Here is a 15,571-nt window from a genome sequence, read left to right as displayed (position 1 = left end):
CAGATGTGGGCGATGCTCCTGGGAAGATAATGCTGCCACATGTGGCCACCTGGGCATCTGGGAAGGCGGTGTCCGGTGCCTCAGGGCGGTGCCTGTCCTTGGGGGTGAGCGCTATAGGGTTGTGAGCAAACACTGTCATTTCCTGAGCCCTGATCTCATCCCTCCCCGTGTCACAGATGTGGAGAAGACTCTCTGGACCCCTCGAGGAGGGCCTCACATGGACGCAGCAGCGAGCACCCTAGTGTCCCCATAGGACCAGGGCCTGGCATCACTCAGGACCCGGCCGATGATTTCTGGGAGGGAGGGGGTGCCACATGGCTTGTCCCTGCAGAGACCAGAGGGGGCTGGGCTTTGGGGATACTGCTGGGTCGGGTCACCTTCGGGATTCGAAGGCTACACACACCCACTCCCAGAGAGCACAGCCACCAGCCTCATGGTCAAGGCACGTGGAACAGGGGCCCATCCTGCTGGACCAGGAGGCCCGAACACCACTCAGCTTGCCCCAGCCGGCCCTTCCTCTGCGTGATGCACCCCACGTCCTGGGCTCCAGAGAGCCCCCCGCACCCACGCCCAGCTGCTCATGCTGGCAGACTGGTGAGGCCTCTGTGCCCCAGGGTGGCCAGCTGGCAGGCACGTGGGCTCCCCAACAAAGCCAAGACTGGAGCCCCAGGGGAGCACCCATCCGGGGACAAGGGCTCACCCCCACCACACAGCCCCAAGGCCCGCATGTCCTGCTGGGTTTGCCCTATGAGGTGGCCACTTCTGGGGGTGAGGTGTGGCTGGGGGCAAGGCTCACGGCTCCCCCTAAATAAGTACTCACAGGCCTCCGCGGCTGGCTAGGACATGGTGGGAACTTCTGCAGGACCCAGACCTGGCTCAGAAAAGGCTCACAGCCCGGGCAACACCAAAGTCTGGGTCACCAGGGCCACAAGGAGCAAAGGAGCCCCAAACGTCAGGAAGGGTGGGGACAGTTGGAGTTGTCCACCATGCCCCCCTCACATCGTTCCCAGCCCTCTCACCAGTCCAGGCTGGCTTCGCCACCCCGTTACTAAACTGGGGGCAGGGAAGGCTGTGGGCCCCCATCTTCCCTCAACCTGAGCCCCCATTCATGTCTCATCTGACCACGGCTGTCCTAGATGACCACTGCCCACAATGTGAGCACACGGGCTTCCTCCAGGAGATACTGAGCCTACCTGCAGAGGCAGAGGGTAGGATGAGCAGGTGGGGAGGGGTGCGGATGGCGGGCAGAAGCCCGTGTAGGCCAGGACCTGCTGGGCAGGGTTGCAGAGGATCTGGGGTGCAGCGGAGAGGCTGTAGGCCAGCTGGGACAGAGGGACCTGCCGAAAGAATGGAGAGAACGGACACGTGTCAGCGGCCCTCCGGAAGGTGGGCGCCCCTGGCTTCAAGCCTGCAGAGCCCCATCCACATACCATCCCCATCTGACACCTGCAAGTGAGAGACCATGCCCTCAGATCAAAACTAAACACCTAAAAGTAGGGCTTATTTTTCCTTTCTATTTGTCCCAGGGACCCACCAAGATGCCAGATGAGGCCAGGATCTCTTTGGTTTCTATTTGAAAAGGCAAGGAAAATGCTGGCTTCTCCTCTCCAGAGACCTCGTGTCCCAGGAGTCTCTGCCCAGCTGCAGCGGCAGGAGGGCTGACCCCCCACATGTGCTCCCCAGGCAGCACAGCACAGGGTTAGACCGCATGGTCGTGGGGATTTCCAGAGATGTGCAAATAACACCAGAGCGTCCCAGCCCCTCAGGGCCCTGCTCTTGTTAGCTCACCCAGATGGTTCCAACTCTCCAGAGGAAAACAGGACTTGGGCCATCCACCACCTGTGGCCCCAAGGGGGGGCCGTAGGACAGACCCCTCCCCAGAAGGTGGCTCAAGGGCTCCCGGACCTGAGGTGCATCCCTCCCACCAGGACAGACCTGGATTCCCATCTGACACCACAGGCAGGCCCCATGCTTCAGGAAGGGGCCTCGGTTGCCGACAGCGTATCTGGAAACTCACCACCCCCACTGATGGGGAGCGGAGGTAGGTCCTGAGCAGTGGGAGTGCAGGGCACGAGCAGAGGGGAGGGAGCAGTTGGAAGCAGAGAGGGCACCCAGGTCTGCCCGCACCTGCAGGCCCCTGGAGGTGGAGCTCCAAGGTCTGGCACCTGCCACCTCCTGGCCCCGCCCGCCCAGGCCACCTCTGCACACTCTGAGGGGCGAATAAGGGTGCAGAAGGAAGACAGAAAACTCAGGGCTAGGTTCGAGGGCCTGACCGCTCTGCTGCCACGTCCATGAACAAACCCTACTGCGTGCCTACTGTGTGTGCCAGGTTGAGCTAAGGGCTGTCGGGGCAGACCGGAGCTGTGCATGCCGAGGGGCACGCAGAGCATCACAGGACCCAGGCCTGGTGTTTAAGGGGGGCGGGGGGCAGCGCAGAGCATCACGGGATGGAGGCTTGGTGTGCTGGGGGGAGAGGGTGTGCGCAGAGCATCCCGGGACAAAGGCCTGGTGTGCAGGGGTGGGGGACATCCGGTAGGAGGAACAGCTGCCCCTGGTGGCCTGGGGGCTTGGGCCCACAGGGCTGGTCACAGGGTAAGGGGTGCAGATGATGCCGTGGGCTGGAGTGGGGCTCGCTGGACCTTACTCTGTGCTTGTGCCATTTCGGGGTTCGGGAGGGTGGGCAGGTTGGGGTTGGCATGGGCAGCCCTCTGCGGGGGACGCTGGGGGCCCAGCCTGGCCTTGCTCTCTCTCCCGTGCGTGCCGGTCTGGCCCCGGCGGGTCCACCCTCTTGCCCGGGCCGGCCGTGTGTGAGGACTTGCCGCCTGGGCTGCTCATGAAGCTCCTGCATTCCTCAAGATGATTTCTAAGCTATAAAATCCACTAGACGTATAAGACTACTCAGTAGGTGTAAACCTCTAAGGAATCACCTCCCCTCTTTCAGTCAATGCCCCAGAGCTGTGGGTGCGCACGAGAGAACTGTCCGGAGTGTAGACACAGCTCTGTGGCCCATTGTGACTGGTGGCCCTTCCGAGGCATCATTTTATTCTCGACAAAACACTCCAGCAGCTTTATTGTAGACTCTGATGAACTCCAGTCCCTTTCATAAAACCCACAGGGCTGACATCCCTCCTGGGGCGGCCCATCAACCTTCACCAGGTTTGCGGGAATGACAAAGGTCTAAGTGGACACACCCCACCTCCTGTCTATGATCTAGCCCTCTTTAGCCAGAAACCGGCAAGACTGAACACTTTGAACCGGCTACACTGGGATTCAGTGGGCTTCCATAGAAACATCCATGACCTTGTGCAGACCACTTCCTGCCAGCATGGAAGGCACGGAACCCTTTCCCAACTCAAATGAGTGTTGGGTGCTCTCTGGAGTCCATGACCTGAGGTGGGGGCGACCCCATGGCATGCCTCCACGACCAAGGACGACCCGCCCCAGGAGGGGCCAGCCGAGCAGCGCAGGAATTCTAGTTTGGAACAAGCAGTCTCAGGGAGAAGAGGGGACAAGGGTCCTGCACTGCCCAGCCCCACGTGTAAGCTGCTTCCTGCGGGGAGGCTCCCCACCCCTGCCAGAGCGCCCAGCCCTAAAGCTCTCCCATCACACTTCCCCATCCCTGCCGGGAGCACCCGGCCCTACAGCTCCTGGATGGCACGCCCCCACCCCCGCCCCCGCCCCCGCCCACCCTAGTGCCCAGCCCTACAGCTGTCCAATGGCATGTCCCCACACACCCTAGAGGCTGCCTAGATGGCAGCACATGTCCTAGAGTAGCTGCTTCTGGACGCGACCAGTGAAGGCTTGCTGTCGCCCTAACAGACAGTTGGCAGTTTCCATGAGCCTCCGTTTCCTCCTTTGTTAGTGACGATAAGGAGGCCCGCCTTGCCCACCTCAGAGGACACAGGCCCCAGAGCCCCGACCTGTCCGTAGGGCCAGCACCAGGGGGCCCTACTCACCATGTCCTTGAAGGCCCCCAGGACAGCTGCCGTGAGGATGCCCAGGAACACACCCAGGACATTCAGCACTGCTGAGGCCCAGAGTAGCCGGTACAGGTGAAGCACGTCCTGACAGCTGCTCACGCCCACGAACTCGTAGTAGGTGGGAGAAGGTTCAGTGCTGCAGGTGGAGGGGAACAGGTCACAGCCAGTGCCACAGCCTGTGAGTTGCTCCCGGACAGGCTGTAGTCTTTGGCCGTAAAGGTCCCGCGGGCTCTGTTGGTGCTGCAGGGGACGGGTTGGGGGACACCGCCCCTCATGAACCAGCCCAGCTGCACCCTGAGTTCATGGCGAGAAGGCTGTTCCCCAGGGCATCTGGACATCCCTCCAGGGAAAGAGCCCAGGCCTCCCAAGAGCAGGCCTGGCCCCCAAAAGAGCAGGAAGGCCCCCAAAGAGCAGGAAGGACCACCCAAGTCCACTCCCCAAACACAAGCGCAGACAGAAGGGCACCCTCGGAGCGAGCAGGCCTGACACGGAGCTCTCTGTACCCGGCTGCCTTGGCAGGGAGCACAGGAAGGTGAGCCCACAGGGGATTCATCCTGGCCCTCCCCACACGGGACTGTGGCCATCTGTGCGTAGCTGGACCACGGTGCTGTGGCCGAGGGCCTGCAGCCGGGCCCTCAGGACTGCGTGGAGACGGTGACCCACACACGTGCTGCTTTAGCCGCTCTTGCTTGGAAATGGGAGGGAACCATCTTTGGGGGAAGAAGGTTGTAGCTTAAAGCCCCGGAGTTTTCAGCAATTCAAGAGAGGCATCCCCAAGGAGCAGACGTGAAAGCCTGCTGGTTTTAATGTAGGTGTTCAAGCTATTAACACAAAACCGGTGCCCAGGGCCTTAGTAGGAAGCCTGACCCTTAAGGATGGACACCGGCGGCTCCATGTGAGCGAGCCTGAGCGCCAAGAACCCAGGGCCTGTCCTGAGGAGGCTCTCACAGTCCACATCACAGATGAGTGTCCTCCACTGCCCGCAGATGAAGAGAAGGGGGACCTTCTGCAGCCCGCCCCGGCTGCCTGCCCCAGCCAAGCAGGGAGGAAGCACTAAGGAACTTGGGCGTCCAGACACACAGGCTCGAGGAAGAGCTACAACCATGGGGCAGGAGGCCGTGTCCCTCCCTGTCCCTCCCCCCCCCCCCCACGCAGCTTCAGTTTCCCATCTGTGAGATGAGAACCCCTCCCTCACACAGGCGTGGGGCAGGGGCCAGGAGAGGGACTGCTTGCCGCCCAGTTGGGCCCCAGCCCTCACCTCTGACAATTGTAGAGGTCACAGCAGTAACAGGTGCTGCTTTTCACCTTCAGCAGGCACTGGCCGTTAAAGGAGTGACAGGTGACCTGCCAGCAGAGAGACCTTGTCAGGTGTCTGCCCTTCCTTGACCTGGAGTGGGCAGGGCTGCCTCCCCGGCGGCCAGGGCCCGGCCACTGCGCCTGGGTCAGTCAGGATCTCCTCCTCCCGAGCCAGATTTCCTGACCCTCCACATGCTTGCAGGTGGCAGGACCCTCCCCTGCTGGAGGGTCAGAGGACCAGGCTTGGCCACCAGGGAGTCCAGGCAGCCAACGTCTGGTGGACAAGGAGAGAGAGAGGGCTCTAGGCTCTGTGCCTACAGGTGGGGACAACCCCAGGTGGGGACAGGTGGGTCGGCTCCAGGTGGGGACAAGTGGGAACGTCTCCAGGTGGGGACAGGTGGGACAGGTGGGGACACCTCCAGGTGACCACACATAGGGCCACAAGCTCCCAGCAGCCCGACCTTGCCACGCCAGCCCTGTGTAAGCCATGTGGAGGCCTCCCCTTGGGCACCTGCTGCAAAGACATGGCAAGTGGTTGGGAGACTTGATGTTAAAAGAGCAAAATTAGGCAAAACCATGTGCCTTCCTCCCTCCCCCAGGGCTTTCAACACGTGACACAGCCATGCCGCCCACACGTGGGAGGTAACCGGGGTGGAGACCACCCCCCTTCAGAGGGAAGATGGTGCCATCTGGGGAGGAGACGCTTCTGAGGGAGGATGGTGTGCTGAGGGCTGGTGGGCCAGGCTCTCATCAAGGATTCAGCTGGCCCAGGACAGGTGAGGGAGCGGGGCCCCACCCCAGAGGCCCTCGGACCGTCCCCGGTGCCCCGGCCCCTCTTTGGCCACACCTCCAGAACCACTGGACTTGTGGACTTCCTTTCAGGGTCCTGTGGCTGCAGGCCACAGGACGCTCTGGTGTGTGCAAGCAAGGGCAGGAGGGAGGCTCACTGGAAATGAAAAAGGGCCCTGGGAGGGGCAGGGCTGGAGGCTGATGGGGAGGAGGGAGGGCTGCACGTGCCTGGTGGGAAGGTTAGCACCACAGGCTGGGGATCTGGAGGTCAAGAGGCCTGACCCTAAGTGTCCCCTCCCAAGAAGTGTGCAACCACATGGGACGGGGGTTAGAACTGGTCAGCCAGTAAGGGTCTCCAGCCCAGCCTGGCCCACTGCCTGCTTTGCAGGTGAAGCTCCATATAGCCACGCTTCTCTGACAACACCTTGCCCGTGGCCACTGTCACACCAGAGAGACAGGGTCGAGTAGCTGGGACAGAGACCACTTGGCCTATAAACCCTGAAATATTACTGACCCTTTATGGGGCAAGCTGCCGGCCCTGGTTTAGAGCCGTGCGGGCAGCGTGGGTCCCTGAGTCCTCAGGGAGCTTTGCAAATCCTGTGTCTACTGAATCAACAACCTGAGGCAGGACCCAGAGTCAGGATTTGCTCAAGCCCCTGGGCTGGTTCTAAGAGACAGAGGGTCGGGAGCAAGGGGCAAGCCCCGGACACGTGGGCCTGTCCTCAGAAGCCTGACTGATGGGATTCAGGAAGGGGTCCTGCCTCTCCCTGACGCCAGGAGTAGAAGGGAGCAGGAAGGGCGGCCGGCTGAAGTGTCTGTGGATGGGTGGGGTGCACGGGTAGGGCCTGGAGAGCCCCATGATGCCCTCGGACAGGATGAGTCCCTGGGCTTCCCCCGCCAGGCAAAAGGCCAGGAAGGCTGGGGTCAGCCTTTGGAGAAAAATGCTGTCCCCTTGGAGGGGCAGCAGGGACCCTCCAGGCCCCGAGGTCGAGGAGCCTGCACAAGCCACGTGGGGGCCTGGCCAGGTGTGTGGTCCAGGCTCTCAGCTCCTCCTGGACATTTGCACAGTTTGGGAGGCCGTGCTCAGTGCAGCTGATGCATTCATGCAGAGCTGGGGCAAGACGGCTGCCGGGGCTGGCCTGAGAGGGAGGGCATGCCGTCCATCCTGCACTCTTGTTCCTGGTGTCTCATGCATGGGGAGTGGCCCAGGGACCAGCCTCTCAGCCAAGGTAAATGCAGCCGACCCAACTGTGCTTTGCAGCTGTTAACAGTGCCACACCCGCCCAGACAGGGCTGCTAGCTTGCTGTGCGTCCTGCACGAGATGGCCAGCAGCTGCGACCCCCCCCAGGGGTGCGATGCATGAAATGCCAGCGCTGGCTGGAACAGAGCGCGGGTGCTCACAGAGAGTGGCAGTCAGGAGGCTGTGCATCCAGACCCCGGCCTGGGGCACAGAATGCCTGGGGGACCCGGATTAGCACAGCGAAAGCTCACGGACCCCTGCCTTACATACCTCTGTCTGGTAGGCGTCGTGCACATAACCCACCTCACTGGCGAAAAACTGGCATCTTCCCGCAGCCAGCGGCCTGGGCTCCTAGACACAAAGACACACGAGAGCAATAGAGGAGGTTCATCCCTGGGCCAGGGGTGGCCATTGGCTATTTCAGACCCATCCGCCCCAGGCTCTGAGCCTAAGGAAGCCACTGGAGTCTGCCAGGCAGGGGCCACAGAGTGGGAGATGCCACGGCTTCTTGCAGGGCAGCTGGGCCACTGTGTCCAGGACACCAGAGTAGATGCCTTGGGGGGCACACACCTGCCCGGAAGGCTGGGCTGACACGTCCCCCTCCCCCCACCACCAGCATCGCACGGGCAGCCGAGAGGAGGCGGCTGCCGGACATTTTGAGGTGCAGTCCTCTGCCCTGAACAAGGACACTCCTTGGTGCCTGCCTCTTTCTCTAAAACAAAACATTTGTTTTCTATTAGGAAGGGAGAAAAAAGGATTCTTGTTAATTCACTTACCCACCCAGTCCTTGACCTGACCATCCATTCAACCATTCCTGCCACCACCCCACCCCCTTCTCCCCGCCCTCCCTCCACTCTTCCCTCCTTCTCCCTGCCCTCTTCCACCCCACCCTTCCTCCTCCCTGCCCTCCCGCTCCCCCTCCCTGCTTCTTCTCTCTGTCCCTCCATCCTTTCCTCCATCCACCAACCACTGCATACACGCCTACCTATGGCCCTGTTCAATTTTCCATCCACAAGTCTGTGCCCAGCATTCACAGAGCAGATGCGGAGCCAGACTCTGATGGTACTGGGGTTAGATACAGGCCCCGTCCCCAGCTGACTGCTGGAGGAGACACACCCTCCAGGTGACAAGGCACCTGTACCCGCTGTGGCAGAGACCGGTGAGGCCCGGGAGCCTGTGCGACTGGTGAGGTGCACAGTTAGGGCCTCACACCCGTTCTTACTTCCCAGTGCACTCCCATCTCTGACCCAAGATGAGCGTAGAAACCACCAGGGACCATACTGCAGGCAACAGATGAGGATGGGGCCCGCACACTAGGCCCGTCTGGACGCGCTGAGCAGCCCAAGGGAGACAGACACAGAGCACAGCAGATGGGGGCCGGGCGGACAATGGGGCTGTGCAGGGGGCAGGGTAGAGGGGCTGGTGCCCTGAGGCCCCGCGGTGAGCAGCGGTGATGGGCCTGCAGCCCCTGAGCCCCCCTCACCCCCAGGCACCTGCCGATTCTGCTTGGCCCCTCCCTTTGGGATGTCATGCCAACAGGGCCTCATTCCAGCAGCTTTGGCTCAGTGTCCCAGTGACTCTCAGCACCGGCAGCACCGAGTGACAGTGGCATCCTGCTGGCTCTGCTAGACTGGTGCCCTTCCTCCCGCCGACAACCACAGGGAAACGCCCTTTCTGAGTCTGGAAGGGTCAGACACATGGGCTACCCTGTCCAGGTCCCAGTCCAGCCCCCTCGAGGCCTGGCCGCCGGCCTGGGGACATCCCACCATTGCTCCTGCTTCAGTCGGCTGGGCCCAGTAGCAAGTCGCAGAGGCTTGAACAGCAGACATTTTTTCTGACAGCCCTCGTGGTGGCAGCCTCTTCCCACCCTGTCCTCACCGGGCAGGCCGTGGGCTCTGGTCTCTCTCTACAGACAGGAATCCCACAAGGGGGGCCTCACCTGGCCCTGATCACCTCCCGAAGGCCGCCTACTGAGGCCGCCACGCACAAGGGCTCCAGGGGCACAGACTCCCAGGCCGCGGTGGCTCCTGGCTCCGCACCTCATTAAGACAGACACGGAGAGCTGGTGTGAGACTTGGAGTTGGCCGCAAATCCTCTTGCTAACACAGAAGCACCAGTGGCTGGTTTCATTTCCTGTCTGACCTTCAGTGTCCAATCAGGGTGAAAAAATTCTTAATAGTTCAAATTAAATACAACTGCGACCATTTTAGTTCCACCTGCCACAAAGACTTCTCCGAATTTACGATCACACTGGAAATAGCATTTCTCTGGGGCCAGAGCCCGGAGTCAGCGTCATTCTGGCCCAGGAAAAGGGGCAGTGGGTGTTCAGGAAGACCACTGAGAGGCGCCGGGTGGCTGTTGGTTGAGCATCCGACTCTTGATTTCAGCTCAGGTCATAATCTCACGGTTCATGAGTTTGAGCCCCACGTCGGGCTCTGTGCTAATAGTGTGGAATCTGCTTGGGATCCTCTCTCTCTCTCTCTCTCTCTCTCTCTCTCAAAATAAATGAGTAAACTTTAAAAACCAAAAAAGACCACTATGACACGGTTTTTATTTCTTGACCATTCTACGTAAATTAGTGTTAAGACCCTCCACATACTAACATGAGACTCTAAGTCACTAAAGTTCAGTTAAAACCCCGTGTGTCTCCTGTAGGGGGACACAGTGGCCTTCAGGCCATGACTGGCCCACCACCCGATTTTGTAAATAAAGTTTTATTGGCACACAGCCATGCACATTTGTCTGCATATCGTCTGTGGCTGCTTCTGTGCTGTAGCAGCTGAACTCAGTAGCCATGGCAGAGGCCACATGGCCACAGACCTAATGTGCCGCCCCAGCCTCTAGCATGCCTGGCAGGGCAGGACTTTGGTGAGCAGCTGTGAACAGAGGCACCGGGGCCAGCAGGAGGAGAAGGACACCACGCCCCCTACCATCAGCGCAGTGTGTCCAGTCCCTGCAGGTGTCCCAAACCAGCACTAAACTAAACACTCTGGGGCAACCGCAAAGTGGTTGTGCTAGAGAGAAGTCTGTCTTGACCCCATTATCTGCCATGGCCCCCGTGGTGGACCAGAGCCATGAGTCCAGCAGCCCAGAAGACCTGCCGGAGGCCCCTCTGGGTGGAAACAGGTGGGCTGACAGCTGACAGATGTCCTGCCAGGGGCGACCTTCCAGAAGTCCCACTCATCTGAGAAAGACAGAGACCGAGGGAGGACATGCCTTCTCTGCTCACGCCTGCAGCTGCATAGAGAGCTCCCCTTGGGAAGCAAGTGGTTTTGAAAGGACTTTCTCTCCAATGAGTGCCGAGTGGGAGGCAAGGCCGGGAGACTCCCATGCACACGGCAGGGCTGGGATTTTCACTCGGAAACCGGGGTTCCAGAAGCCATCTCCCGCCCCCAAGCCCTAGGGGCTCAGCTCAGGAGCAAGAGCGAGTGCACAGGGAGGGAGCCTGCAACAGAGAACATGAGCCAGACGTGGACCGAGGTGAGGCTGGGTCCGACCTGGTGGTGACACCAGTCCCCAAGGTCCAGTCACACGGTCACTGTTCATATGTGTGTCAGACCAGACGTGTGCCACGCGGAGGAGCCACAGCGACCAGGTGAGTCCTGCAGGCCTAGTGTCGCTGGGCCTCTGCACCACACCCGGCACCACGTCCTGTCATCCTGGTCACGTTTTCCCCACATTTTGTCCCCCAGTGTTGGCATCTCAAAATCATAATTTTGAGAAGTGCTGGAAGCCGGTTACAAGTTTCTAGGAAAGAGGGGCACCTTGGGGGCTCCATCTTGATTTCAGCTCAGTCCACGATCCCATGGTCGTGGGTTCGAGCCCCAAATCAGGCTTGGTGTGGAGCCCGCTTAGGATTCTCTCTCTCTCTCTCTCTCTCTCTGCCCTTCCCCCACCAATGCACATGCCCTCTCTCTCTCTCAAAAAAAAAAAAAAAAAGCGGGTAGGAAAGAGCCTTTGGTGAATTGGTTTTTTCACCTGTTAGCCTGTTAGACAATCACTCTCCACCCTGCAGAGTCAGGCTGGACATTTTCAACCTGGAAACTCAGCTCCTTCATACCCTTGTTCACGTCTTCCCCGGTGCACATGCCCCGTGAGTGGGGACGGGCCGGCCCTCAGACGCTGGCCGTGTGCAGCCAGAGGAAGGCAGAAAACCGAGCTAAGGAATAAATGAGCAGGAGTGTGCGAGGGAGGCTGTGGGGAGGAGGCCCTCACGTCACGTGCGGGGGGCTCAGTGACCCCTCAGCGTGTGGTGGAGCCCGAGCTCTGCAGAGGCTGGGACAGCCACACCAGACCGGGACAATGAGGACGTGCACCTGGTCCTGGCGTTTTTGAAATCTTTTGTTTGGAAATAATTTCAAACTTGGAGAAAAGTGGAAAGAACAGAGTTCTGTAAGTCACACGTGGGATAGCCCAGGATTAACACCAGGTGCAGCAGTTTAAAAAAAAAAAAAACTAAGAAACCTTAAAATGTATGTAGGACACACTGAGGACAGAGAATGCTGAGTGCTTTGCCTTTTGAGGGCAGAGGTGAAGGTCCTGAGTCTGGACCCCTGCCCCCCTCCCCAGCCCGTTCTGCCCCGCAGGGAGCTGGGGACCCAGAGCCATCCGTCACACTGCCTGGGCTCCTTTCCGGACAAAAAAAGGTGTGTCCAGCCACCCTCACCACGCTCCCCTGGCCCCACTCTCCCCCGGGTCAGCAGCCAGGCAGGGACTGGAGCCGAGGGAAGACACCCATCTTCAACACCCCGTAACCCTTCTCAGTAAAACCCAGCTTTTACTGGCTTTGTTTTTAATAGAGGGAAAAATAGAGGGAAAAAAAGACTGGTCACGTGAAACCCTCTGGCCAGACTCTGCCTGTGGTTTCCGAAATGTCCACACCTTGTTTCAACGGAAGGAACACAGTCTGCCCAGGAAAGGGTGGTCCTTCCTTCACGTGGCCCTACCAGGACCCATGACTCTATTCATCCTCATCCACTCCCTGGGAGAGGAGCACCCCCCTCACAAGTAGGAAGCTGGCCCGACTTCCACCGGCTCCGCGGCCAATGGGCCCTCTCGGCAGAGGCTCGGGCCATGGGGGTGCAGTGCACTGGAGGGGGCCCAGGCACCTGGAGCCCCCTAGGGCCAACCTCGGGCACAAGACCCTTTCCACCTTCCTGAGTCAATGCTGCCTCTTCTGACGGCAGGAAGGCTGAGCTGAGCTGCCCCTCGGGAGATGGGTCCTCACTGCTGGAAATGGACGTCCCATCGCACAGAACAAGCACAGAGAGTGTCCCCGTGTTGGGCCTCAGGCAGAAATGTGCTCCCTGCCACCCAGGTCAAGGCCTTGGGGAGCCCTGTTCCTCAGGATGGAGGCAGGTCCCGCATGGCGGGCAGGACTCAGGCAGGCCAGAGGGTCCCCCAGCTCCTAAATTTCCACTTTATTTGCCTTTATTATTAAGCATCTGCCTCTGGGTCTTGTTGTTCCGTAAGGACGTGCTTGAAGATTGCGTGTAGGGCAGGGATGGGGACAGCCGCTTCTGTGTCACAGTTCAGGCCGCGACTGGGGTCCTTGCCACGGTCACACATCCTGCTGCCGTGAGGCTCTACTTTCTGTTGTGTTGGTGACTTGGGCCTATGGCCAAGGGGGCCAAGTGCCAGCCTCCGTCTGCCAGCATGCTGGCTCATAGGATGGGGTGGTTGCCTCTCAGGGTTCCCTGTCCTTCCTGGAAGCAGAGGGACACTCACACCACAATGGGATCATCACATCTTCTTCTCAAGAGATGTTAATTGTGCATTTTTAGAAGGGAAAGAACTTTGACAAGGGGATATTTACACTCGGGACGCTTCCACACACACTCCTGAGGCCTCCAGGCTGGTAGCACCTGGCTTAGTGGGCAGAGTGGCACACTGACCCGCCAAGGCCTGTGGAGCGGAGAGCTGGGCCCCGCTGGGGAGGGCGCCCTCACAACCACCCGGGCTCTGCACGAAGCCCCCGGCGGAAGCCTGCTGACCCTTCCCTGGCATGCTCTGCCCTCTGCCCCACGAGGGACGCCGTTCTCCACAGCATCAGACATATCGCCCCCTGTCTGGGCCTACTGAAGACCTGACCCGCCGACGTGCCAGGAGAAAACTGCGATTAACTCTTTGTACCGGATGCCACTGTGTGAATGGGCCTCATTACCCAGGAAACACCTGGAACAGAGAGACCAGCACAAAAGTGCGGCCAGGCCCAGACAGACACCACTCACTCCTCTGTCTGCCCCAGGGTGGGGCCCATGTTGAGAAGCACTGTCTGCTAGACGTTTCTAAACTGACCAGCTCGTCACTGAGCAGATGGGCATCTGTCTCCGGGGCACTCCCCACAGAGCTGCATTCTGAGGGCACACGTGGGGTTTCCTCCTGAGAAGGCCTTGAGACGATCACCCCCTGGCAGGCCTGTTTTGAGCCCCAAGAGGCTTTCTGTCCACCCATCCCTGCGTCCTGGCTTGGGGAGCCCTCGGCGGGTGCTGATGGCTGGAGGGCATTGCAGAAGGCCAGGTCTCCCGTCCAGCACGACCTGCTGACATCAGCAACAGGCTTGGAAACGAATACTGGATTTGCATCGGAGGATACGCTTTCTGTGCTAACCAAGCAGCACGCCAGAACCATGGCAGCAAATACTGGTCAGGGACTCACAGTTCAAGTGATCTTTCCAGAAATAAAAAAAAGCAGAAGTCTGGGACAAAGTACACATACAGAGACTCCTAAAAAGTGCTATAAATGTAAAGACCTAACAAATGCCGGTGAACACCCGGGGCGGGGACGACCATGGGGCTCTGGTCAGGCTCCGGCCTGTGCCCCTTCCAGGCACCAGCGGGTCCTCACGGCCCGGGGTCACTCAGGACCCACAGATGCCTGGCCACCTGTGCAGGCCAGGGCTGTCCTGGGCGGCTCAGCCGTGATGCTCTCTGTCTCACTCTTCCTGCGCCTGCATCTGACGGCAGAGGCACAAACGTTCCACAGAGGCCCAAGAGGGGCCACCCCCCCCCACCACCCCGCCAGGGGCTTTGTTCGGCCCTGGGGAGCCCCCCGGCAGCACGCCACTCTTGGACCAATTTTTGTTCGTCCACGCGAGCTGTTACAATAAAATACTATAAACTGGCAGGGAGGGGAGGGGGTAAACAATAAACAATTTGCTTCTCACAGCACAGCGGCTGGAAGTCCACGGTCAGGAGGGGCTGCCAGATCCAGTGTGTGGGGGGGCCCCCTCCGGGTTCAGGGACAGTGTGTGCTCACCCATGAGGAGGAGGGGCCGGGGAGCATTACAGGCCCCTGTACAAACGCTCCACCTCGTGACCTCTCAAAGCTGCACCCCGAACACCATCCCCCTGGAAGCCAGGTCTCGACATGAGAATTTATGGGGACATGGCACTCGGTGACAGCACCGTCATGGGGCTCACCGAGTGGGGGGCTTACTGGCGAGCTCAAGGCAGCCAGGCAGAAGGAACGTGAAGTGTGTCTGCTCCCAGCCCATCGCCCTCAGGCCGTAAATGTGTCAGGGGTTCTGGGGGAACAACCAGCTGTTCAGAGTCCTTTAGCAGGACAGGGTGCCAGGAAGGTGGACGGCTTGCCCCGCAGAGGTCAACGCAGCACCAACCCACCACCTCCTGAGTCCAGAGTCCAAGGTCAAAGGCAGCTGCCCGTGACAGGTGTTCAGAAAGAAATGCAGGTCAGGCTTCGGCTGAGGGTATAACGCTGTCTCTGCTGGGCCCCCAGGTTGGCGGAAAAATCTCACTTCCACCTGCCCAGTTTGAAACAAGAGCCATTTCCTGACATTGTAACAAAGCTTTTCTAAACATACAGACTGGTTTAGGAAAATGTCCTACGTAATTGGACAACGGATTCCACATTTGCCTTGGCCGCCTTGACTGACTTCAGCATACTCGAGTATTTATTTCTATGCTCCTCGTTCCGTGGCCTGGCTCTCTCCCTCACTCGGAACCTGCTTGCTCCAAGTAGAACAAGCTGGACTTCCCAGGTCCCAGGGCGTGCGCCTGGTGTGGCCCCGTCCTCAGCCACTGCCAAGGACTCTCACACTTGGGCCCTCAGCCCCTATGAAGGACTCGCCCACTCAGGCGTCCACACGGAGATGAAACAAGCATAAGGGTCTCACAGCTACAGTGCCAGTGAGAAAATGCCAACATCACCCCTCAAGACACATACTTGAACTACTGCACATGAGTGTGTGAGGGCACTGTGTGTGTACCTATGAGTATGTGCACGCACCTGAGTGTGTGCACGTGT

At 59.7% G+C, this 15,571-nt stretch overlaps 1 protein-coding gene across 1 annotated transcript in view; it reads right to left on the bottom strand.

Annotated features, from left to right (window-relative positions):
- TMEM255B (transmembrane protein 255B) overlaps window positions 1–15,571 on the bottom strand; it is a 39,680-nt gene that overhangs the window by 4,204 nt on the left and 19,905 nt on the right. Inside the window, exons 5-8 of the mRNA XM_045060257.1 lie at window positions 7,577–7,657; window positions 5,239–5,324; window positions 3,957–4,116; window positions 1,194–1,337 (exon numbers count right to left, since the gene is read on the bottom strand). Of these exons, the coding sequence (XP_044916192.1) occupies window positions 1,194–1,337; window positions 3,957–4,116; window positions 5,239–5,324; window positions 7,577–7,657 (471 nt within the window). The remainder of the gene's footprint in view (window positions 1–1,193; window positions 1,338–3,956; window positions 4,117–5,238; window positions 5,325–7,576; window positions 7,658–15,571) is intronic.

Source organism: Felis catus, chromosome A1 (genome assembly GCF_018350175.1).
Source record: "Felis catus isolate Fca126 chromosome A1, F.catus_Fca126_mat1.0, whole genome shotgun sequence".
NCBI classification, from domain to species: domain Eukaryota; kingdom Metazoa; phylum Chordata; class Mammalia; order Carnivora; family Felidae; genus Felis; species Felis catus.
This window is presented reverse-complemented; position numbering and strand designations above follow the sequence as displayed.